This window comes from Emys orbicularis, chromosome 1 (assembly GCF_028017835.1).
Source record: "Emys orbicularis isolate rEmyOrb1 chromosome 1, rEmyOrb1.hap1, whole genome shotgun sequence".
NCBI classification, from domain to species: Eukaryota; Metazoa; Chordata; order Testudines; family Emydidae; genus Emys; species Emys orbicularis.
The window spans coordinates 206,995,943-207,022,030 of NC_088683.1; the positions used below are offsets into that span (position 1 = coordinate 206,995,943).

A 26,088-nucleotide genomic window follows, 5' to 3' on the forward strand; every position below is an offset into this window, starting at 1 on the left:
AGTGATGGCTTTAGTATCATAATGATTCAATAAATATTTCTGTTCTGTAACTGGATAAAAGCCAGATGGTGTCTTCATATTATATGATGAAATACTTTCCATTGTGACAGGAACTCAGGAAGATGTTAAACAGCATCTACTAAAGTTAGATATTTTTAAATCAGCTGTTCCGGACAACTTGGATCCAAGAGTTTTAAGAGAGCTGGCCAATGAGCTCTCTGGACCATTAATGTTGATTTTTAATAAGTCTTGGAACACTAGGGAAGCTTCAGATGACAGCTAAAAGCTAATGCTCTGCCAAAATTTTACAAGGGTACCTGGGACAAACCAAAATTTTACAAGGGTACCTGGGCAAAATAATGAAATGGCTGATAGTGGACTTGATTAATAAAGAATTAAAGAAGGATAATATAATTAATGGCAATCAACATGGGTTTATGGAAAACAGAGCCTGTCAAACTAACTTGATATCTTTCATTGATGAGATTATAAATTGGGCTGATAATGGGAATAGTGTTGATGTAATATACTTAGACTTCTATATGGCATTTGACTTGGTACCACACAACATTTTGAATAAGAAACTAGAATGAGACAAAAAACAATATAGCACACGTTAAATGGATTTAAAACTGCCTTACTGATAGTACTCAAACTTTAACTGTAAGAAATATTTTGACATTTGTTTTGATCCTGAAATGGGATGAAAAGTCAAAATATCAACTTCTATTCAGGAATGAAAAGTTTAGATTCAGACATGTCAAAACAGAGGTGTTTGTAGTGGGGTTCTGTAAGGACCAGCTCTTGGCCCTATACTATTTAATAATTTTTATCAATGACATGAAAGAAAACATAAAATCTTTCCTGATAAAGTCTGCAGAAGACACAAAAATTGAGGGAGTGGTAAATAATGAAAAGGAAAGGTCACTGATACCAACTGGATCAGTTGGTAAGCTGGAGGCAAGCAAACAATATGTTTTTCAATACAATGAAATGTAAGATCAGACATCTAGGAACAAAGACTGCAGGCTATATTTACAGGATGGGGGACTCTATCCTGGGAAGCAGTGACTCTGAAAAAGATTTGGGGGTCATGTTTGATAATTAGAATAACATGAGCTCCCAGTGTGATGCTGTGGCCAAACCGGCTGATGCAATCTTTGGATGTATGAACAGAGGAATATTTAGTAAGAGTGGACAGGTTATATTACTTCTGTATTTGGCACTGGTGGGACTACTATTGGAATACTGTGTCCTGTTCTGATGTCCACTATTGAAAAAGGATGTAAAACTGGAAAGTGTTCAGAGAAGAACCACAAATGAGTTGGATTAATTTAATAAATTAGAAGAACTTTAGGGTGAGTTTCACACTCTATACAGTTTGACAGAATGGGGTCTTGAATGTCTTGATAATGAAATATTTACACCCACTCATTGGCATGTGAAAAGTCCCCATGTAATGTTCCAAAGCAGGTTTTCATTAGAATAGGTTGGCAGGATGCTGAGGATTCTTTTGCAGCATTCTGTGTGTATGGAAAACATGCCTTATATCAAAAGACTCAAGGAGCTCTATCTATCTAGTTTATGAAAGAGAAGGTTAAGGGGTGAGTTGATCAGAGTCTACCTTCATGGGGAATAGAAACTTGATAGTAGAGGGCTCTTCAATGTAGCAGACAAAGATACCATGAGATCCAATGGCTGGAGGTTGAAGCTAGACAAATTCAGACTGGGAACAAGGTGCACATTTTTTCCATGAGGATAATTTACTATTGGAACAATTTAACAAGGGCTGTGGTGGATTCTCCATCACTGGCAATTTTAAAATCAAGGTTTAGAAGTCTTTCTAAAATATAGGCTCTAGTTATGCTTTAACAGGAATTAATGCAGGGAAGTTCTATGGCATGTGTTATGCAGCAGGTCAGAGTAGATGATCACAATGGTTCCTTCTGGTTTTATAATCTATGAATCTATGAAAACTCTAATTATCAGAGTAAAATTACTCCAGATGTGCATAATGATAATGCTTTTCACCCAATGATCTCAAAGCACTTTAGATCATTAAAGGATTGAGTCTCACAATATCTCTGAGAAGTAGGTAAGTATCAGTATCCCCATTTTTATGATGAGGAAAACTGAGGCACAGAGAGGCAAAGTGTGACATGACTAATGTCACACAGGAAACCTACTGAAGAGCAGGAAACAGAATCCAGGTCAGCTGACTCCCTGTACTGTGCTTTAAATGCAAGATCATTCCTCCTCTGATTAACCTACGCATCTGCACAGTTCTAAGGGCCCTGCATCAACACACACACAGGTGTCACTACAGGAAGGCAGGAAGCAACCTGAAGAAGAGGAGGGTGGATACTAATATTGGGAGGAAGATGAACAGGGATTTCCACATGTTATCCTGCAAAGCCTAGGGTTGGCCCTCGTTTTAATCATCAAGAACACATGTTGTGTGAAATATCTATGACTAATTTTTTTTCATGCAGTACTTGGAAATAAACTCATTTTAAGGATTACAAATATTTTTGTTATTATGTAGTGCAGGCTGTGAAAGGCTTTTAACAAAATAATTTCAGTAAGCCTTGATGTCATGTACTATTCTCCACGCTTCACAAACACAGCCAAGTCATGAGGCACGCAGGGCAGGGTGCAGATATGGTACTCTGCCCCCATTGCAATTAGTGGTGATGGAGTGATCAGTGCATTCATCAGAAGAAACAATGAAATTGCATTAATTCATAGCTTTAATACCTATATCAAGTGCAGACACTTATGTATGAATAGGGTATTGATTAGAGAAAGGGACAGCTCAACAACAAAGAAAACGAGATATAATAGGAGAGCAGAGTTAGATAGACAGTATAAAACTTTTTCCATTTGAAGCGAACAATGAAGTATGCTATTATTAAACTTCTCCTGCTATAATACAGTACATTATACAATATAATTAATGCCCATCCCAATAAGCAATATGCAATCACATCTTTTGCAAATATACATGAGCAAGTCAGAGAATTTATGGGTGTGTTTTTCTAGCTCATTGATATCTGGCTACTGCATCAGAATTATCCTAGATGCGTGGTTTATGTTTTCTTGAAAAGTGGATTTCTCTCTCCCCCAAAGAACAACCAACATGATCTTTCAAAGAAATTGTAACTAGGGGATGCTGAAATTCTTAAAAAAAAAAAAAAAAAATGGAACACATGATTTTTCCCCCCAGATAAAATAATCACTTTGCTTATGGCGATGAGACTTATTTTTCAAAAAGTTATTTCTTTACAATATTCATTTCTGTAAAAAAAAGATTTTTTTAAAGACAAATCACCTGTATTACTATAGTTACTAACTTAATATCACAGGAAAATGACACTTTATGTAGAAAAATATCTTTGGTACACCATACAAAGTCTCACAAGGTTTTCTCTTCACAGCCCCATTTATACATTCACGCTAGGTGACTATGAGTATGTGGGAATAAATGCCAGATGTCCTCTCTTACCTCTGAGTCTCTTCAGTCTCTGCTCCCTCCTCCTCCTTCGCACAATCAGCAGAAGCACAAAAAGCAGCAAGACCCCCACCAAGATACAGGAAATGGTCACCAGCATCTTTAGCCCTTCGTTGGTCGCCAGACCTTCCTCACTTTGGACAACTGATTTAATGAGTGGAGGGATTGTACCTGGAAACAGTGTCATGACATTAGATGCCTATTAATGAAGAGAAAAGGTTGAGTTTTCATAGAAACTGTACTGTATCTTCCAAGGGCATACAAGCCATTAAGAGGGTTTTGTCATGTTCAGCGTGGTATTACCTTCACACATGACATATTTAACTATTACAAAGAAACTGCAGATCTAAAGTCTAACCTATTTGTTTCATTCTTTACTATGGGAAATTAGTATTTGTGTAACAGATTTACATCATTTATCAGGTATTCCTTTAAAAAGGAATGTACATTCACTGCTATGTACATCAAATGGGCCCTTTAAACAGAAACATTATTGTATCAGGTGTCTAAGTGGGCAGCACTGCATTGATCTTGAATTCAGATAACCTACCTGCTGCTAATTCTGGAGCTGATAAAGACTTTCTGAGGTTTAGCTCATGAAAGAAACAGGACAACAAGGATATGAGGAAGCCATGAGATTTTAGAAGTGGCGTAGGGGAAGTAGTTTATAAAGCACAGCCATTATAAGAGTCAGGCAACTTGCTCTTTTCATTTTGGGATGCATTTGCATTTTCAGCATCATTCCCTGATGTATGGTCTGTAATACTTCACTCTTTGTTTTCCTTTTCAGGGATATGAGCAGCATGCAGCACTTTCTAAAGAAAGCTGTTTAATCGTGAGAAGGTTCTCATTCACTTCCTGATTACTAGTAACCTGCTATATGCATCCACAAATGAGGCTATAAAATGTAGATTTGTGTGGAACATGAGTAGAAATACGTAAGTATTGTGAACTCTGATGACTGCAGATGGACGCTATTTAATTTTAACCAGCTACGGAAGCATAAAACTGGCTATCTGCTTGCTGAATGGATAGAAGGTTAGGATCAAAAAACAGATACATTCTCTTTTACATCTGTACTCCTGTATTGTGTCATATGGCTGTCTCTCATTATGTAGCATATAAAATCATACAAGTATTATGATGTGATGCAATGTAAGTGCCATAATTACAGGTCAAATGTAAAGATCTACACCCTTTTTGCAGAATAGCTACTTGTTTTGTACATAATAAGCACAGTGATACCCTAAAAGACTTTGGGTAACCACAGGATGTGCCAACGTCCAAGGTTATCTCAGATACTTCAGCACATTTATTTTCATACGGTAGCATTTTTCATACACATTGTGTAGGGTTTTTTTTCCCTTTGCTGAGCTACAGTGTTCACGTTATACCAGAAATAATGTGGTTTAATAGGAAACCAAGAATAATAACAGCTTTATAGAGTAAAGCATGAAAACATATTTACACAGAACTAACGGAAATGGTTAGCTAAGGGAACGACAGAGAGAATGATCAGCTAAAGATATGGAAAGAGCTGCAAACTAATGAAGGGCAAACTAATCTCTGCAAAGTAATCATCTCAAATTCTCCTGAATACTAATGACTAAAATTTGCCTTCACTTACAGTTACATATACCCTTTGGCTGAGGAGAGAGTTAGGCTCAGTAGTATCTAAAAATATGTCCTTCGAGATGCTATATTTTGACTTAAGTGGTATTAAAATAATGTCCTAACTTTAAATTAAAACCTCAGTTTTTAGGTAAATACATTAAATGTTCTATAGCTATTCTAAATAAAGTGCAAACCTGGTACATTATAGATGAGCACTGTTAGTTTAATACAATATGTACCACAAGTTTAATAGAATTATATATGCTTCACACAATCCGTGTATGATGTTTAGTGTGTGTAATTAGTGCTGAGCAAAAAACAAAATTTCCATCCCATGGCAATTTCTGATATTTCAACATTTGTTTTCATCCCAAATTGCCATTAAAAGTTAAAATATCAAAACTTTTCACAGAACAAAAAGTTATAAATAATTTCAGTTTGCAAATGTTTTGTTTTGGATCAGTTCAACATTCATCTGCATCTGCCTGAGCTGCTGTGGTGCCTCATAGGAGTTGTAGTTCGGGTGCCTCATGACCCCATTTACCCCTATGGGCCAGCCTCCCCAGCCAGCCTACATATCCCATGATACACTCTGGACCTGGTACTCCAGAATGTCTTACTGCATTCCAGCTATTGTTGGCTGTTGGATGGGCCTTTGTGGGCCTAGTCAACTAGTGTAGTTTAGAGCTGCTACTGAACTGTTCTAATTTATTCCAGGATTAGTATTAAACCAGCCTTAGAATTAGGGATCCAAAACTGGCTCCTTTGTATTCCCCGATGCCATCCCCGCCCCTATGCTCAGTGGATACTTACAGCTAAGAATCCAAACCTAAGTATTTTGGTTTGAATGTAACTGAAACGCAAGCAAAAATAGAGGGGACACAAAATACTGCAAACTGAAACCACTGGGAAAGGTTAGCTGACATGTGTGGGAACTGAAATCAAAGAATTTCACAGAGCTCTAGTATGAATGCTCTAGCCTTTCAGACTAACTGGCTGTACAGAGCTTTATGTTTTAGGGCATTTAACCTAACACCTATTAGCTGTTCCAAACCAAATGCAAACCAAACAACTGAAAGGATGTGCAATTCAGAACTTTCTGCTAACTTTCTGAAGGTTTTACCCAAATTCTACTATTGCTAACAAGCACTCGTCTGTAGCACTTTACATCTTAAAACCCCAGTACAATAGTCCTTAAAACAACTTACAGTACATAAATTCAGAAGTATTATTATTTCCTTTCTACCGGTAGGGAAATTGAAACAAAGACCGGTAAAATTACTTGCCCTAAATCACACAATGAGTCAAAAAGGTCAGGATTAGCACTCATGAATAGAACTGGTTGGAACTTTCACATCTGAATGATATTCTAATAGAAAATTCACCTTCTGCAAAATCAGAATTTTCCTCAGGAATATTTAAATTTTGCCAGAATATTTTGAGTTTCCATTGGAAAATTGTCTCCAGCTCTATGGCTCCCCCTATCTTGGCAGCCCACCAGAGAGCAGTTAGGGAGCCAGAGAACATGAGGAGTATATTTCATTTTGGCAACACTGAAAAACATCCCTGTGGCTGGAATGTTTTGGTGTTTCTACAACAAATTATTTCAGAATTTCATGGTTTTTGTCTCAATTTGGGATGAAAAAAATCCTTTCATGTAAATAAAATTCTGCTTCCCATCCTGCTCTACAAACTCTTCTGATTCCCAGTCATGTGCTCATTTTTCTAGATCAAACTCTCTTTCTCTAAGGCTGACTGTAGCCACTTTGGCTGTAGATCTTCACTACCAAAGCATTGTTATCAAACAGGATAATCAGTGTCATAAATGTCTGCTGCTCTTTGTGAGATTTTCCAGTTGACCAGAAGCAGTGCCCCATTGAAATATAAATACTTTTACAGTTTTATTGTCTTCTTATTGCAGATTCCATATCGCAGCACACAAAGTTAAATGGCACTTAGATAACGTTATGTGAATTAAATTATTTACCGTCTACTGACCAAAAAGCATGTGAGCTGCCTTTTGAAAACAGTTTTTCATATGAATTTAGTGGCTAACTGCTCTAGTTCTTTTATTATACATTCTGGTCTGCCCCTTTCACAACATCCCAACTTAATGTGCAGCGTAAAACAGCAGATCCAGTCATGCAGTAATTATTGTGCTTGGCTTTTTTAAATGTCAGGAAAAGGCAGAAAAACTGTGTGTGAAAGGATTGAGAAGGAGGAGACAGAAGGGCCTAAGTAAAACACTAAGAAGTCAGCTGATGGTACTTGAGTTATAGCCAGCACTGATTGTATAACACAGTAAGGAAACCTCCTGCACCAAAATAACTTACTACACTCAAAAAGGACTAGTTTTAATTATTAGTCCAGCACTCTGAGTTGTTCAGTGTTAGGTTACTTAGTGAGTTTGGAGTTCTGTCACAAAGAAACTCCAGGGAATGACACTGCAGCCAATCACACTCTTTCTGGTGATGGTTGCAGGCACCAGTCAAAAAAAAAAAATCAAAATGACTCTTGGATGGAAGAGAAACTTTAGATATTACACAAAAACTGCATCTAAACCAGTGGGTCTCAACTTATTTATCATTATAGGCCATATATGTGGCCCACAATATGTTACCTGGGCTGCAGAGGCTGGGTGACAGGGCAGTGGCAGCCCCCAACCCGACCCTGGACCCCTGGAGTTGTGGGGCCAGGCGGCTGCCCCACCCTGGACTTCCGGAGCTTGCGGGGCCGGGTGGCAGCGGGTTGAGAACCACTGAGCTAAACCAAATACATAAAATGGATGCACTTACTGCCATCATAGTTGAGTGTGGCAAATTTGGCCTGTTTCTCTGCACAGCCTGCACTGTTGCACACTCTCATTTGCAGTTCATACCAAGTTGCTTCCTGGAGGTCATATAGTATGTAGGACTTAGAAAGTGACGTCCGCTGAGCCGTTGTCCATACTGTGGTCCGAAATGGCCGGTACTCCAGAGTAAAGGAGGTGATTGGACAACCACCATCATTCCAGCCAATAAGGTTCAATCGCACTCGAGTGGTGTTAATACTGGCAAAGAGTTCTTGTTCTTTGGAAAACTGTGGCTCTAAGAGAAAGTATATTGTAAGTGAAATACTTAAAATAAATAAAAATAAATAAGGAATAATTGACAGGACGGTCCTGCCTTTTTCATAAATCATTCTCAAAGTGTCCACTAGTCAGCAAATTTTTCTCCCCGTTTTAAAATGGTTTTTTTTTCCAGAGACCCAGATTTTTAAACCCAGAAATAGTGTGCATGCACTTCTGTGTGGACTGGACTTGCACAAGTCAGTTTGCACTTTTGCACAAGTCAGTTTGAAAATCTACAACCAACATTTCAGAATGTTATTCACTGCTGCCCAAACAAAAACCAAATATATAGAAAACTAAGTGAAAGTGTAATAGAAAGGCAGGTAAACTTGGAAAAAAATTGTATATTAGTGAATTGCCCTTTAGGGCTATATTCTTCCTTTGAAGTAGAACTGATCAAAATTTTTCAGCCATAAATTTTGGGGTATAAGGGGCTTTGTCAAAATCAAAATATTTTGTGGGAAAATGTTAATTTTGACATAATCTTCTGTTTTTGTGATGGGAAAACTCAAAGCAAAAGCATCAAAATGTTGACATTTTGAAATGAAACACTGTTTTGTTCAAAAATGTCCAATTTTTTTGTTTTGAAGTTTCTGAATCTAAACTTTTCATTCCTGAAAAGCAGCTGATATTTTGACTTTTCATCCCATTTCAAGATCAAAACAAATGTCAAAAATACTGGAATTTCCCATGCTACGGAAATTCTGTTTTCTGACTAGCTCTACTTTGAAGCATATGGGCAAGTCTCATTAATGGTAGAGGGAACAGACAGTATATCTTTAAATTAACAAAAAAGGACAAAAAACTTCAGATTCAGAGGTAAAATTTACCAAATCATTTTGGGATATTATTACCTTAAATCAAGAAAGAGAAGCAGCTAAGGTGCACATAAGGGCTTGTACTGCTAACCTATTCTGTCATGATAAAGACATAGCTGAAAATGTTTTCAGAGACAAGGTAGCTGAGGTAATTTACCCCTTCTGCTTAACAATCTATCCCAACTTGTATTTAGTTCAGAAACTCTGCTTCCTTTTCCAGACCTTGAAAGCTTGTACCTTCCACCAACAGAAGTTGGTCCAATAAAAGATATTACTTCATCCATTTTGTCTCTCTCATGCCCAGGGACCAACATGGTTACAACAACAATGCAAACAATGTTTTCAAAAGCAATAACAAAATACTCAAAGCAACTAAAATTGGAACATCTGTGCTTCTCTTTCTAACCAGAACAACAGAATTACTTCTATAGCAGGATGGGAGAGTTCACACTCATTAACTGTGTGAGTAAACAGGACAGCAATTCAGTACCTTTTCCAAGTGTTTTGGCCTCTATGATCTCACTGATGCGTCCTGGTCCCACTCCATTTTGAGCAGTTAGTGTGAACTTGTACCAGGTACCACATTTCAAGGTCTCTAAACGGTAGGACCGTTCACTAGGGCTAATGGGAAAACTACCCCACTGCTCACTATTATCTTCAGAGTACTGCAGTATGTAACCTGCAAGAAAAGCAAAGACAATGATAAACCAGGTACCTAACTTCTTTAGAAGATACAAATCACAAATTCTGCTGAATATGACAAGATATTATGAGGATTTTATATATTAGGAAACCTTTTAGCACAGAAAGATATTGAACTCTCTTCTTACTGGATTAGTTCCAATAGATTCTGTGTAATATAAATATACATATGACTTGCGTACGTGACTTCCGTGACCTCCGTGACAGACACAGAGCCCTAATCATTATTATATGCCAGGCCTATAAAGAGATGATAATTTAGTAAGAAGTTGCAGTTAACCTGAATTCTATTACCTCGGATAGAACTACCACCATTGTCTCCAGGTATCCAGGAAAGAGTGATAGAAGAAGATGTGGTTTTGGACACAGTAAGTCTTGGCTGATCTGGTGGCACTGGATGGGAAGGAGTTAAAAATAGAAAATAGATTTAAATGATTATGCATAGCTTTAAACCATTCTAACAGTCATTTATCAAATAACTGTTTTGTGTGGCAAAAATGCAAATTATTTCTGTCAAAGTGTCTGTATAGTTGACATCCTCAGTTAGGAGCGAGCAGACAAGCTCTCATTTTTTATATTTAAATTTCTATACAATTTTATCTTTCATTTTTCCCCACTTTTTCTCTGAACATCTGTATTTCTCAGCACTGCTATCCTGTAGGATCTCTTTCCAAATGACCAGGAATACACTTGGCCTCTCATAATTAACTTTCTATTAATTTTCATGCCTGTTTTAAGCACAATGGCTGCAAGTTTAGCTGATGGAAATTGAGGCCCGTTTGCAAATAAATGGCACACACAGGGATGCGTTTGCACCAAATAGTGGTAATTGCATATGCAAAACTGGGTACATACACATTTTTTGTTCAGCTCCATGTGCTGAAAATTTAGCTGTGTGTGTTAAATGGCACAGGAATGGAGTATCTCTGCCATGAGGAAATCCAGCTTCCTCTTTGCAAAAGCAGCTGTTGCAAAGCTACAGCTCCTCCAGATGTTTCTCTTCCACTCACGATGCCCATCCACATGGAGGAGATGCAGCACTACCAACAAGAGGTGGGTAAACCTGGAGAAGTTTTGGTTCTGTTGCTGTGCACAGTCTATCAGACCCAAGAGTTTTCCTGGACATAGAGGATGGATTCCCAGAGCACAGTGCGTCTGGGGCTGATTGTGGGAAAGTGACCATCCCTCCCTCTTTTTCACTGTGACAAAATATCATGATTCCATCACGTGAGCTCATCTTGCAATATTCTGGTTCATTTTGGCAGACTCATACATGGCTTTGATTTCCAACAGACCTATTTATCTAGTCCTATTATGCCAACTGAGAATTCCTGAATGTGGGGACTGAAAATGCAGTGCATCCTGTGGACTCCTTGAAGATGAACATTTGCCAAGCTAATGCTGATTGTTAAAAAATTAACGAGTAGTGGTAGGTGAAATTCCAAAGAGTTGATTCAGTTTGGATCAGAGGCCTAGGGTCTGAATATTTATCTAAACTTTATCTGAATCACTTGGGTTTGCAATTCTGAACTAGAAATTTGATGAGAAAAAGCTCTCGTATGATTTCTGAGACTGCCTGGTTAGAGTCAGGCCAGAAATATGGCAAGGAAAATTTGTGTGGTATTTTGTCACATCACGTCCCCCTCTGCTCCTAGTTTGAACCAAGAGAGGCAGAGGTTCAAGATTATCATAAATTAATATTTTTTAAAAAGTTATATACACTTTACAATCACAACACACGTTCAGTTCAAGTCGAGGTTTTGTCTGAGAGTTTGGATTTGTTTTCTCTCTACCCAACCAGGCTTATCCATCCTTACTTTCAGGTACTGATGAGTGGATAAAAATTTTTCTGCCATTTGCCCTTTTCTGAGGGAATCCCTGCCCCTATCATTTACACATCTACATGTTCCTCCTAAGAATTCTATGATGTATTCCATACTGTAAGAAACACCTCTGAAATCTCTAGGATTGGAAACTAGAGCTGATCGGGAACTTTTTTTATGAAACGTTTTTTTCATTAAAAAATGCCAATACATCAAAACCAAAACTGTCTGAGAAACAGGTAAGTTTAATGAATCTCCTGGCGTGAAATTTTTTTAGAGAAAAATTTTGAAACTGTCAAAATCTTTTGTTTCAACGTTTTCAAAATGAAAAATTCAGTTTGTCCAATTTGAAATGACTTTTTGTTTAGAAACCTAAGCCAATTAGAGTGAAAAAGAGGCACGAAGAAAAAAAATGTCAAAATCAAACATTTTGAAATGATCAAAATGAAATGTTTCACTTATCCTGAACTGAATTATTATTATTATTTTTTTGGTTTGTGAAAATTTAGTCCTGATTCAGAATAAGGAAATATTTTCACACTCTTCAAAATATTCCCAAGATTGGAAAACTGTTTCCCACTCAGCTCTGTCAGAGACATCCTGCTCAGAAATGCTTGGAGGGAGCAGAATCTTAATATAGGTTCCATCTCTTTTTTCACCATAGATAGAAGTGAGAAAGAAACTGGAGGCTGAAGCATGTGAAATTGAACACTATGGGTGAAATCCAGACTCCACTGAAATCAATGGCAAAACTCCCATTGACTTCAATGAAGCCAGAATTTCATCCTAAAGGTCAGATTCACTAGCATACTTCAGCTACTAAGCACAGTTCTAGTGACACAAAGCAGCTGTAAATACAGCTGGATTTATGGACTCTTTGTGTTCCCGAGAGCAAAGCAGCTGGAGTAATCTCCTGCTGAAATTCCCATTCAAGTCACAGGACAGCAATTTGATCAGTGCTGATGTGAAGCAAGACCACCAATTTCACCTCGTTTATAGGGGGGCTGATCTTAGTTACTTAACTCGCTAAGTACAGTATGAGTGCTGGAGAAAAAATAAACTCTGTACTCCAGGGAAGATTAATTACATCAGATGTACTGTACCATTGCTCCCTTATTCCTTTTGCTTTGGTACATTCCACTGAGAGTTACTGAACATATTACACACTGTAGTAAGTGAAGGCCCTAATAAAGGCCCAGTATGAGGCCTCGGGCCTGAACTAAAGTAATGGTCAAGACTTGGCTAACATAATGCAAAGTGAAGCTGTGAGCCAGAGGCAGGCCCTGCTCACAGAAGCTGACAAGGAAAGGGCTGATGCTGCAAAAAGAGACATACCTAAAAGGTACTGGACACCAGATATCAGAACATACACTATACTGGAACATTCCACAGATAACATGGAACAGGCCGACCCATCCCAATGACAGGGGCAAAAGGGTAAAATGATGGATAGAGTTGTTTTGATTGAACCAATCTGTACAAGGTGAGAGGCGGCACCTTGCTACGTAGAGGGGTTGCACCTCAATACGTCAGGAGTGATGTGTAACTTGTTTGTACCGGTGTATAAGAATGTATCCCTGGGGTGGTGTCTTTGTCCGGCCGAGGGGGCAGTGGAAAGTCCTGCCACTGAGCCGGGTCCATTGCCAAGAGGCACTTTCTCGTAGTATGCCCAGTAGACTAAGTAATCTACAGGGAACTGCAATTGTGTCCAAGGTTGCAATAAACCTAGTCGACGTGACTTTGCATCTTACTAGACTCTGTGGTTATTGGGGGTTCTCTTCGGGTCTGCTGGGTCAGCTATCTGCGCAGAGCTGGGGCAGCACACAGAGGGAACACACGCACGCAGCCGAGTGATATCAACATAGGAGAAAGCAGAGCACCACACCGGTAGCATCTGACAACACACACTAAAAGATTGAACATAAAATTTTTCATCACAGTTCTCACCTAAGATCCCACATATTAGATGCAAATCTCCCTTTATTCCAAGGAATTAATAGTGATTTGCTTTTAATTATTGCAGTTTAATAACTTCGAGAATATACAATTATGAAAGTATGTATCAGAGTACAAGAAACAAGGCTTCAACTTAACATTATTTCTGTCCCATTTCTCTATTTTGATCATGTTTCAGACATTACAAAAAAGCATCCCTGCTTCTTTGTTGGATTTTAGGTGAGTTAATGCACTCACTGATATTTGTTTCAAGGCTTAATAGATAGGGATACATAGAAATACCTACACTGCCATAGAGACCACCTCTCTCTTTGTGTTCTAAATTGCTGGGCTGCTTGAGCTGACAATTTTTAGGATCATATATCTGGGGACTGGGAACAGAGTGTTTTCCAAAGAGTGTTCCATGTGCTCAATTCAGTAATATATTTCCCATATCTGATAAGTTTTTGACAATTAAGGCACATTGCAAGGGTTATTTGCTCAAGCTTTGCACTGAGGGGGAAAGAGGAGGAGACTCTTGTGAGTTGAGGGATCTTTGTGTGTGTGTGCACATGAACATTGTGTGCTTTTGTTGACATTAGTGTTATATATATTTTCACATTGTTTGTGCACCTAGCAATACCATATTGGGTGACTGTATACATTTAAAAAATATTATAGGAGGTACCTGGTAATATCTGCTAACTAAGATTATAGTAGAGGAAAATATTAATACCCCCTCTTATAGTCACCATAGCTTTCTGTACATTTCTCCTTTCATGCTGAAGTTTTCCATGCTAGGTCTCAGTCCAGCAAAATTTGATTTGGGAAGTTTAAACAAAATTCCTTCAGCTATTGTTAAATTTTGCAACTTTAAAATGATATATTTATATATACATAACAACAGTAAAAGCATAAGATGCTATTTTCCTTGTGTAGAACTCAAAACCAATTGAAAGTGAACACTTTGGACCCGATTCTGCAAATGCTTATCCACATGCTTAACTTTAAGTGCATGAACAGTCCCATTGAAGTCAGTGACTTTATCATATTAATTTTTAGCTTGCAAAATGTATACCATAAAATATACAGGATGATAAACTGCGAAGCAGCCAAGTCACCGTTACTAGGAGAACCTTTCTTATGAGTTCTCATGTCTCGTTTTTGATTATTTAAATTTGCAAAAATATTGTTTGTACATAGACATGCAAACACACGCGCACACACACACTTAAATATACATTACACACACTCTCACACATTAACTAACAGCCATGATAAGACTGTCAAAACAATTATGTAAAAGGTCCAATTGGCTTACCTTGCACTTGCAAATTCAAAATAATTTCATCAGATCCCCAGTTGTTACTGGCCACACAGCTGTAATATCCAGAATCCTCTGCTTTCACAGTACGGATAACAAAGCTGCCATTGCTAAAGATGCTTCTTCGCCCATCAATCATCACTAGACTGGGTGTCCCGTTACTACCTCACAGGAAACAAAATGCATACATTAAAGAAGTTACAATCGGATTAAAACAAACAAAAGAAAGAACAGGACCCCCTTTAGTTAAAGCAGCACTGGAAGCCTGCTGCTGCAGAATGCCAATGGTCAGTATTTGGATAAGTGGGAATCCTGGCTATGATTTGAATAATAAAGGAGAGGGCTCCCTCCTTAATTATCCACCACTTCAAAAAGTACAACCAACTCGGGACATAATGTAACTCAGAGTTTTACAATGCATCATAATCACTGGTATGGGACATGGATTGCTCTCTCATAGCTTCCAAGTATCACTGCTGATCCAATATTTGGATCAAATTATTGCCCATACAGTTACAAGCATGGCTCTCCAACGCATGACCAGTATGTTTAGAAAAGAGCAAAATGTGTGTCGTGTACTATACTCATGAATGTTTTCTTTTTAGAAAATTACTACTATTGGCATTTACCACGGATTTTGATTCACATTAGCAACACAATGATCACTGACACTACAGTTATATTCCCCAAGCCTGATATCTAAATAGCAATTAAAACTATATTTAAAGTATTTAATATTTATCTCCTCCCCTCCCCCCCCATTTTCAGTACCTTCTAACCCTTAAAGTCAACAAGTTTTAGTCAGTCGGACATTCTGAACTTCCCTTCTGCAGCTGTAATCAGTCTCTACACAGTGAAGCAAGGATATATTCCTCCGGACACACTCATGCAGTGTCATGCCCAATCTTGCCCATGATTTTAAGCTAAAGTGCCTTATTCAAGCTACACATATAGTTGCTGGTTACCTATCCTTCATCCATTTGACTGTAGGAGATGGGTCCCCAACGGCCTTGCAAGGAAGGATGATATCCTTCATCCAAGGGGTCGTTACTGTGCCACTGAATGTCAGAATTCTGGCTGGAGCTGAACAATAAGAAGAGGAAGACTGAAACAGAGGAGCACTTTTTCATGCATTCTTTGGAGTAAAAACACACAAATGCAAAATTAATTATTTTTTACCAGCATTATCAGCTATTTATTTGAACACAAATAATGTATTTTTAATATCTGGAGGAAAGAAGACTGGGGATGGAAGAGCCTTGAAGTAGAATAAATCCCAAAAGCTTTTAATCCCTGAGCCCTCTTTGCTTTTCTAGTAGTTTATGAAAACTTAATCTTTTGTATATTTATTGGTGGGAGCTAAAATGAAATGTTATATCAAAGGGATTCCCCTCTTTGAATTATCTTCTAGTCCACATTTTCTGGTAGTCGTATCTACAACACGTCAGAATCTTAAAGACTCTAGTTACTGAAGAATAGCATATCAGCATCCTATGATATCTCCTAGTTTCATTTTGACTAGCAAACACAAAATCTTATTCACCTCAGTGAAGTGAAAGTTGAAAACTTTCTGAATTTATCAATAATTGTTTTGATAATCTCTTTTATGACTAATCTATGTCTTCAATGGCCCAGATACTTCAAAAGTCAACACTGTTTTATTCCTGCTCTTGCTATAAACGAGACATTTTTTACAAGTGTCAAACCACCTTAGGCTTTATCTGTATGGTCCTATGCCCCACTGCATAGTCTTTCTAAGGTAATCATGTGATCAGAGCTTGTCCCAATACCTGCTCTATTTCTGTGTGAGTGGCATGGGTAGAAAGGTTCTTCTTTCTCATTTTCTAGCATTTCATGGAATACAATGGGCTCTTTTAAAGCAGTCTTGCCCATTATCTATGTTTCCATGGAAAGTAATGTTAATGTAAAAAAGGAAACTATTACCCCAGATAAAACATTGTCATCTTGAACTCCCGTGGGTATCATCACTATCCACAGCCTGGTGAGAGTTAGCAGTTTAGGCTAGATACCTACTTTACCACAGTGGGATTGTTGGTGGAATTGCCAGGGTTCATAACCTGATGTGTGATTTTCAGTTAGGTCTATATTTTCTGGCTGAGACTGGCTCAATGGGGAAAAAGAGTGGCAGTGATTAAATACTAACATAAGAACATAAGAACGGCCGTACTGGGTCAGACCAAAGGTCCATCTAGCCCAGTATCCTGTCTACCGACAGTGGCCAATGCCAGGTGCCCCAGAGGGAGTGGACCAACAGGCAATGATCAAGTGATCTCTCTCCTGCCATCCATCTCCATCCTCTGACAAACAGAGCCTAGGGACACCATTCCTTACGCATCCTGGCTAATAGCCATTAATGGACTTAACCACCATGAATTTATCCAGTTCTCTTTTAAACGCTGTTATAGTCCTAGCCTTCACAACCTCCTCAGGCAAGGAGTTCCACAAGTTGACTGTGCGCTGCGTGAAAAAGAACTTCCTTGTATTTGTTTTAAACCTGCTGCCTATTAATTTCATTTGGTGACCCCTAGTTCTTGTATTATGGGAATAAGTAAATAACTTTTCCTTATCCACTTTCTCCACATCACTCATGATTTTATATACCTCTATCATATCCCACCTTAGTCTCCTCTTTTCCAAGCTGAAGAGTCCTAGCCTCTTTAATCTCTCCTCATATGGGACCCGTTCCAAACCCCTAATCATTTTAGTTGCCCTTTTCTGAACCTTTTCTAGTGCCAGTATATCTTTTTTTAGATGAGGAGACCACATCTGTACGCAGTATTCGAGATGTGGCTGTACCATCGATTTATATAAGGGGAATAATATATTCTCAGTCTTATTCTCTATCCCCTTTTTAATGATCCCTAACATCCTGTTTGCTTTTTTGACCGCCCCTGCACACTGCGTGGACATCTTCAGAGAACTATCCACGATTACTCCAAGATCTTTTTCCTGACTTGTTGTAGCTAAATTAGCCCCCATCATATTGTATGTATAGTTGGGGTTATTTTTTCCAATGTGCATTACTTTACATTTATCCACATTAAATTTCATTTGCCATTTTGTTGCCCAATCACTTAGTTTTGTGAGATCTTTTTGAAGTTCATCACAGTCTGCTTTGGTCTTAACTATCTTGAGCAGTTTAGTATCATCTGCAAACTTTGCCACCTCACTGTTTACCCCTTTCTCCAGATCATTTATAAATAAGTTGAATAGGATTGGTCCGAGGACCGACCCTTGGGGAACACCACTAGTTACCCCTCTCCATTCTGAGAATTTACCATTAATTCCTACCCTTTGTTCCCGGTCTTTTAACCAGTTCTCAATCCATGAAAGGACCTTCCCTTTTATCCCATGACAACTTACTTTACTTAAGAGCCTTTGGTGAGGGACCTTGTCAAAGGCTTTCTGGAAATCTAAGTACACTATGTCCACTGGATCCCCCTTGTCCACATGTTTGTTGACCCCTTCAAAGAACTCTAATAGATTAGTAAGACACGATTTCCCCTTACAGAAACCATGTTGACTATTGCTTAACAGTTTATGTTTTTCTATGTGTCTGACAATTTTATTCTTAACTATTGTTTCGACTGATTTGCCCGGTACCGATGTTAGACTTACCGGTTTGTAATTGCCGGGATCACCTCTAGAGCCCTTTTTAAATATTGGCGTTACATTAGCTAACTTCCAGTCATTGGGTACAGAAGCTGATTTAAAGAACAGGTTACAAACCTTAGTTAATAGTTCCGCAACTTCACATTTGAGTTCTTTCAGAACTCTTGGGTGAATGCCATCTGGTCCCGGTGACTTGTTAATGTTAAGTTTATCAATTAATTCCAAAACCTCCTCTAGTGACACTTCAATCTGTGACAGTTCCTCAGATTTGTCACCTACAAAAGCCGGCTCAGGTTTGGGAATCTCCCTAACATCCTCAGCCGTGAAGACTGAAGCAAAGAATCCATTTAGTTTCTCCGCAATGACTTTATCGTCTTTAAGCGCTCCTTTTGTATCTCGATCATCAAGGGGCCCCACTGGTTGTTTAGCAGGCTTCCTGCTTCTGATATACTTAAAAAACATTTTGTTATTACCTTTGGAGTTTTTGGCTAGTCGTTTTTCAAACTCCTCTTTGGCTTTTCTTATTACATTCTTGCACTTAATTTGGCAGCGTTTATGCTCCTTTCTATTTGCCTCACTAGGATTTGATTTCCACTTTTTAAAGGAAGTCTTTTTATCTCTCACTGCTTCTTTTACATGGTTGTTAAGCCACGGTGGCTCTTTTTTAGTTCTTTTACTGTGTTTCTTAATTTGGGGTATACATTGAAGTTGGGCCTCTATTATGGTGTCTTTAAAAAGCGCCCATGCAGCTTTCAGGGATTTCACTTTAGTCACTGTACTTTTTAACTTCTGTTTAACTAACCCCCTCATTTTTGCATAGTTCCCCCTTTTGAAATTAAATGCCATAGTGTTGGGCTGTTGAGATGTTCTTCCCACCACAGGGATGTTGAATGCTATTGTATTATGGTCACTATTTCCAAGCGGTCCTGTTATAGTTACCTCTTGAACCAGCTTCAGTGCTCCACTCAGGACTAAATCTAGAATTGCCTCTCCCCTTGTGGGTTCCCGTACCAGCTGCTCCATGAAGCAGTCATTTAAAGTATCGAGAAATTTTATCTCTGCATTTCGTCCTGAAGTGAAATGTTCCCAGTCAATACGGGGATAATTGAAATCCCCCACTATTATTGGGTTCTTAATTTTGATAGCCTCTCTAATTTCCCTTAGCATTTCATCATCACTATCACTGTCCTGGTCAGGTGGTCTATAATAGATCCCTAATGTTATATTCTTATTAGAGCATGAAATTTCTATCCATAGAGATTCTATGGAACATGTGGATTCACTTAAGATTTTAACTTCATTTGATTCTACATTTTCTTTCACATATAATGCCACTCCCCCCCCTGCACGACCTGTTCTGTCCTTCCGATATATTTTGTACCCTGGAATGATTGTGTCCCATTGATTGCTCTCAGTCCACCAGGTTTCTGTGATGCCTATTATATCAATATCCTCCTTTATCACGAGGCACTCTAGTTCACCCATCTTATAATTTAGACTTATAGCATTTGTGTACAAGCACTTTAAAAACTTGTCACTGTTTATTTGTCTGCCCTTTTCTGATGTGTTAGATTCTTTTTTATGTGAATGTTTATCATGTGATCTGGCCCTTACATTATCCTCCTCCATCCTCTGCTCCTGACTATAACCTGGAGATTCTCTATCAATAGACTCTCCCCTAAGAGAAGTCTCCGTCCAATCCACATGCTCCTCTGCAGCAGTTGGCTTTCCCCCATCTCCTAGTTTAAAAACTGCTCTACAACCTTTTTAATGTTTAGTGCCAGCAGTCTGGTTCCACTTTGGTTTAGGTGGAGCCCATCTCTCCTGTATAGGCTCCCCCCATCCCAAAAGTTTCCCCACTTCCTGATGAATGTAAACCCCTCCTCTCTACACCATCGTCTCATCCACGCATGGTATAGAGAGGAGGGGTTTACATTCATTACTATAGTGATGCATGCTATAAAAATGCCTAAAATAGACAGACAGATAGATTTGGACAATTAGGTCAGTCTATGGATGGTTCATCTCCTCTAATGATATGAGCATTACATTAAAATGATCCATAGTTGTGAACTCTCTGTCAAGAATTCACTTCAGATATAGAGTGGAGGGGAAAATGTGGCTTTATGTGCCCCTGACCCTGGAGCCAGTCCCTGGTGCAACTTAGAACAGCCCTTTGTCTGATCTAAGTTGCTTCAGGTTGCAATAGTACCCAAGGACCATTTTGGCAACTAGAAATCACCAGAAAAGAACAGATCTTTGGTCATGGGAAATGTGATCACACACATGCTAAAGTCAGCAAGGTATCCCATCTGAAAACATTCATGTGGATGTGTAAGATGTGTCCTAAATGCATGGCCCACAGACAGTTTTAGCAATATAAGACACAATTTTAAAGGCGCCGTCTAAATTTGGTCTTGCACCAGTTTGTGCCTACAAAACTGTTATTTGTGTACTCAAAATGGGCTGTCTGCTTTGAAAATGAGGCCTTTATGTTGTATGGGATGAATCTATGTGGGACAATGAATTTTATAAATAAGAAAAGTGTGGTTGTCAGGATCAAGGAACTATTTTATAAGTTGGCTCATAGAGGAAACTTCATTTCGTTCCACTTTAGCACATGCTTGCTTAAGCCATGAATTTTAAACGTCTATGGCTGCAGCAGCAGGATGTTCAACACAAGTCAATAGTGTGTTTTCTTCAACATGCTATGAGCAAGCCCAGACTAAAACATTGTATCTGGGGAAGATGAATTTTCTTATGAATTGGAAAAGCTCAGATTGGTATTTTGAGCTGTGGGAACTTGGAAAATAGATTTGTCATTTTTAATAGATTCCTTTTGTGCTACATAACACAAAGCTGTTTTGTTTTTCAATATGAAATTTGCTAAGGAGGGATAGTCTCACCGCAATTACTAGGGAGTTAGGCAAATAAATCGGAGGGGATAGGAGTCTAACTTGAATCCACAAAAGCTAATAAATTCAAAGTTCAGATGGCAGCTCCATCTTTAACACATACTGTACCGAAGGATTTCAGCAAAATGTTACTGTAGTATTTTTGTTCCATAATACATAAGCCCTGTGGGGTCATGTTTTAGCTTTAACATAATGAATTTCCCAGGTATGACCCTTAATGTAATTATTATTCAGTTTTAGTCCTTAAGTCTGCATCTAAAAGCACCATGCTGAATTTGGATGCAACTACATTTCATAGTGCATTTTTAATACTGATATTCTTCAATCGTGCATGTTGATCAGAACTGACAGTTAATGATCCATTTTGTGCCAATTAGACAAACATGAAAATGAGAGTCAGCATCAAATGTAACTGAGATGTTTCATCTCAGTGGGTTCTTATCCTCTGCAAATCATATTTAAAGTAAAATCATACATAGAACAGGTCTTGAAGAGTGAAAGAAAATTACTTCAGTGGGCTGCAGTGGGACTGCTGGGATACATGAAAAGAAAATGAAGCCATATATTAGGTACTGGTAATCATTTTGGACTGTGATGCCTAGATTCTCTTAATGTGTGGTAGAAGCCTGAACTTATTAGGACATTTGCTCTGGTAAAAAAATTAATTAAAACATACACCAAAAATCAGTTCTAATGATTGAGAGGAACAGATGAAATGAAGCCTAGGTAGTAGGACTACAGTATATTGCTGAGAGAAAAAGAGCCAGACTGAAAATGCCCATTACTTGCTGATGCTAAACAGCAGCCAACAAATACCTGCTTACTCTACACGTACAGGTACTTCTGAAACCACCATCCCATCAAGGCTAATGAAGCACTGTCTTGAGTAAATGATATCACCAGAATAGCATGAAGGAAGTCAGTCGTCACTTGTGATGTTGCAGTGTTGTTTTCTGCAGTGCCATTTTCAGGCGCATATGTTTTGGGAAAGACTAACACAAGCATGACAAGACCACACAGTAGGAAAAGGTAACTGGATAGTTAAAAACAAGCTAACTAAAACAAACAAAATCCCAAAGTCTACCCACAGACTGTCCACCTGGAGTGAAATCCTGCTTCCACTGAAGTCAATGCCAAACTCTCACTGACTTCAGTGGAGCCAAGATTTTACCATTGGAGTGTTTTTTTAAGCTAGTCATTCTGTCTAAGAAAATAGCAGTTAATGCAGTCACTATAATTTATCTACAAAACAGACCCAAAGATACCTTGAAGTATCAGTAAAAGCTCCAATCCACTTGTGAGCAGAGATGGAAGGAAACTAGAATTTCTCCTGTTCCACTGAAAATTCCAAATTTTCAACAAAAAATAATCATTCCAAAAAAGTCCAAAAAATGAAATTGCAAAATTTCCCATGGAACAGATATTCATTTCAGAAGTGTCAAGAGAATATTTCATTTTGATATTTTCAAAATGTTTCTGAGACTACTTAAGCTCTCTTATACTGACTGAAAATTTCTGTTATTTTTTACTACTATTTTGGACTACTGCAAGATACCTGACTTGAAGAAAAAAATGTGTTCATACAGCAGAATTCCAGTAAAAGGCCTCACCAAGTTCCTACCAACCTTCTTGTGTAGTTTTCTTACTTTCTGAAGGTAACTTCAAAAGTTAATTACTCCCTAGGTTACAAATCAGATTAATAGATTCATAGATTCTAGGACTGGAAGGGAACTCGAGGTCATCAAGTCCAGTCCCCTGCCCTCATGGCAGGACCAAATACTGTCTAGACCATCCCTGATAGACATTTATCTAACCTACTCTTAAATATCGCCAGAGATGGGGATTCCACAACCTCCCTAGGCAATTTATTCCAGTGTTTAACCATCCTGACAGTTAGGAACTTTTTCCTAATGTCCAACCTAAACCTCCCTTGCTGCAGTTTAAGCCCATTGCTTCTTGTTCTATCCTTAGAGGCTAAGATGAACAAGTTTCCTCCCTCCTTCTTATGACACCCTTTTAGATACCTGAAAACTGCTATCATGTCCCTTCTCAGTCTTCTCTTTTCCAAACTAAACAAACCCAATTCTTTCAGCCTTCCTTCATAGGTCATGTTCTCTAGATCTTTAATCATTCTTGTTGCTCTTCTCTGGACCCTCTCCAATTTCTCCACATCTTCTTGAAATGCGGTGCCCAGAACTGGACACAACACTCCAGTTGAGGCCTAACCAGCGCAGAGTAGAGTGGAAGAATGACTTCTTGTGTCTTGCTCACAACACATCTGTTAATGCATCCCAGAATCATGTTTGCTTTTTTTGCAACAGCATCACACTGTTGACTCATATTTAGCTTGTGGTCCACTATAACCCCTAGATCCCTTTCTGCCGTACTCCTTCCTAGACAGTCTCTTCCCATTCTGAATGTGTGAAACTGATTGTTCCTTCCTAAGTGGAGCACTTTGCATCTGTCACTATTAAACTTCATCCTGTTTACCTCAGACCATTTCTCCAATTTGTCCAGATCATTATGAATTATGACCCTATCCTCCAAAGCAGTTGCAATCCCTCCCAGTTTGGTATCATCTGCAAACTTAATAAGCGTACTTTCTATCCCAATATCTAAGTCGTTGATAAATATATTGAACAGAGCAGGTCCCAAAACAGACCCCTGCGGAACCCCACTTGTTATACCTTTCCAGCAGGATTGGGAACCATTAATAACTACTCTCTGAGTACGGTTATCCAGCCAGTTATGCACCCACCTTATAGTAGCCCCATCTAAGTTGTATTTGCCTAGTTTATTGATAAGAATATCATGCGAGACCGTATCAAATGCCTTACTAAAGTCTAGGTATACCACATCCACCGCTTCTCCCTTATCCACAAGATGTAAGGTCCCTGCGGACATTCCAGTTGTGGTTATGATAGGAAATGGTTTTCAACATTTTGTGCTCTACATCATTAGGGTGTGCAGAAGTAACATATAACTTCACAGGAACACAAACCACTTGCAAACTGACAGAATGCAGCTCACAGGACATTAGGGTGACCAGATCACAACACTAAAATATCGGGACACATTGGGGCACTGTCAGCCCCGCCCACAGTCCACCCCCACTCCTCCCAGGCTCCGCCCCAGGTCCCGCCCCCTCCCCCCCACCGTGCCCTTCCTCATCTCCCCAGCCCCCTGCTGGCTTGCTGCGTCCCTCCTCAGTCCCCCACCCACCACTCGCCTCCACACCCCCTCCTGCCCGCCGCTCACTCGCTCACCTCTTCACCTCCCCACCCGCCACTCACGCCTACGGTGCCGACTTCCCCTCTGTCGGGTGGGTGCTCACCCACCCCCCGCCTCTTCCTGCCCAAGCATCCACCCTCGCTCCGCCCCCATTCCACCCCCTTCCCCCAAGTCCCCGCCCCTGCCCTGCCTCTTCTCCACCTCCTCCCCTGAGCACGCCGCATCCCCGCTCCTCCCCCCTCCCTCCTGGAAAGCGCTAAGCACCGCCAAATAGCTGTTAGGCGGCGGGAAGCGCTGGGAGCGGGGGAGGAGCGGGGACACGGCATGCTGGGGGGAGGGGGAGAGACAGAGGTGAGGAGGGGGGAGCTTGGCTGCAATTTTTCCCCATGGGGGCTCCCTCCCGCTTGCCTCCTTACCTGAATATCAGGACAAATGGCGTCCCGATTGTACATTGATTGGTACGCGGGACAAAGGGTTAAATATCGGGACAGTCCCGATTTTATTGGGCCATCTGGTCACCCTAAGGACATGTTCACAGTATAAAAGAAGATGATGCTACTTTTCTTGTAATTTATAAATTTTAAATTATAAAAGGGCTCACTTCATCTGTACCACAAAATAGAGCCCTGCACGGATACAAAATTTGTATCTGCATCTGATCCGCAATCTGCAAAAATGATCCACAGATCTGAAGTGGATATCTGCCGATTTGCAGGGATCTACCACAAAGTACACCACAACAGCTGGTCAAACAGAAGTCTCCACACCAAACTAAAGATCAGATTATACCATGTGATTGTACTGGTCACCCTATTGTAGCAGAGACTTGACCACTGACAGTGGCTAATGAAAAGAGATGGCTGCCCATCACCATCACAGATGGCTAAGGAAGATACTACACATTTCACAGAAAGACAAAATAACAAATGCGAGAGAAGGGAGCTTACAGAGCAGGACATGTTAACAAATATCATCAAAGAAAGAAGGATCAGATGGTTGGGACACGTACACCATACAGAAGATGGGAGAGGTGCTAAGCAAGCACTGATTTGAGTACCGGAAGGAGGAAAGAGAAAGCGAGGAAGGCCAAGGAAGAACTGGCAGAAGACAGTGACAGAGGATACTGAATGTGTTGGTATCACCTGGGAAGTACCACCATAATTAGCGTCATAATCAATGGAGAAACTGGACTGCCCAATGTGTCAGCGGCACAGGAGGAACTAAGGTCTAAGGTAAGGCCCACTACTTTCCATACACTAGATACTCTTTTAATGTTATTTGCTTGTAAAGTAGATAGTAAAGCAGCTTGGAAATCTGGAACACAAACATTTCCGCATAACTTAACTTCTAATAATCTTCTGAGATTATTCTAAAAAAAATACAAACAAACTAACCTAGAAACAAACAAAATTCCCAAATTCCTTAGAAAACAATGACTAGCTTTGAAATTATAGCAGCCATATATGAGTATAA

General features: G+C 39.3%; 1 protein-coding gene across 1 annotated transcript in view; it reads right to left on the reverse strand.

Moving 5' to 3' along the window:
• Positions 1–26,088, reverse strand: part of DSCAM (DS cell adhesion molecule) — a 554,872-nt gene that overhangs the window by 50,391 nt on the left and 478,393 nt on the right. Inside the window, exons 23-28 of the mRNA XM_065422504.1 lie at positions 15,802–15,919; positions 14,834–14,997; positions 10,049–10,147; positions 9,543–9,731; positions 7,921–8,211; positions 3,506–3,682 (exon numbers count right to left, since the gene is read on the reverse strand). Coding sequence (XP_065278576.1) covers positions 3,506–3,682; positions 7,921–8,211; positions 9,543–9,731; positions 10,049–10,147; positions 14,834–14,997; positions 15,802–15,919 — 1,038 coding nt within the window. The remainder of the gene's footprint in view (positions 1–3,505; positions 3,683–7,920; positions 8,212–9,542; positions 9,732–10,048; positions 10,148–14,833; positions 14,998–15,801; positions 15,920–26,088) is intronic.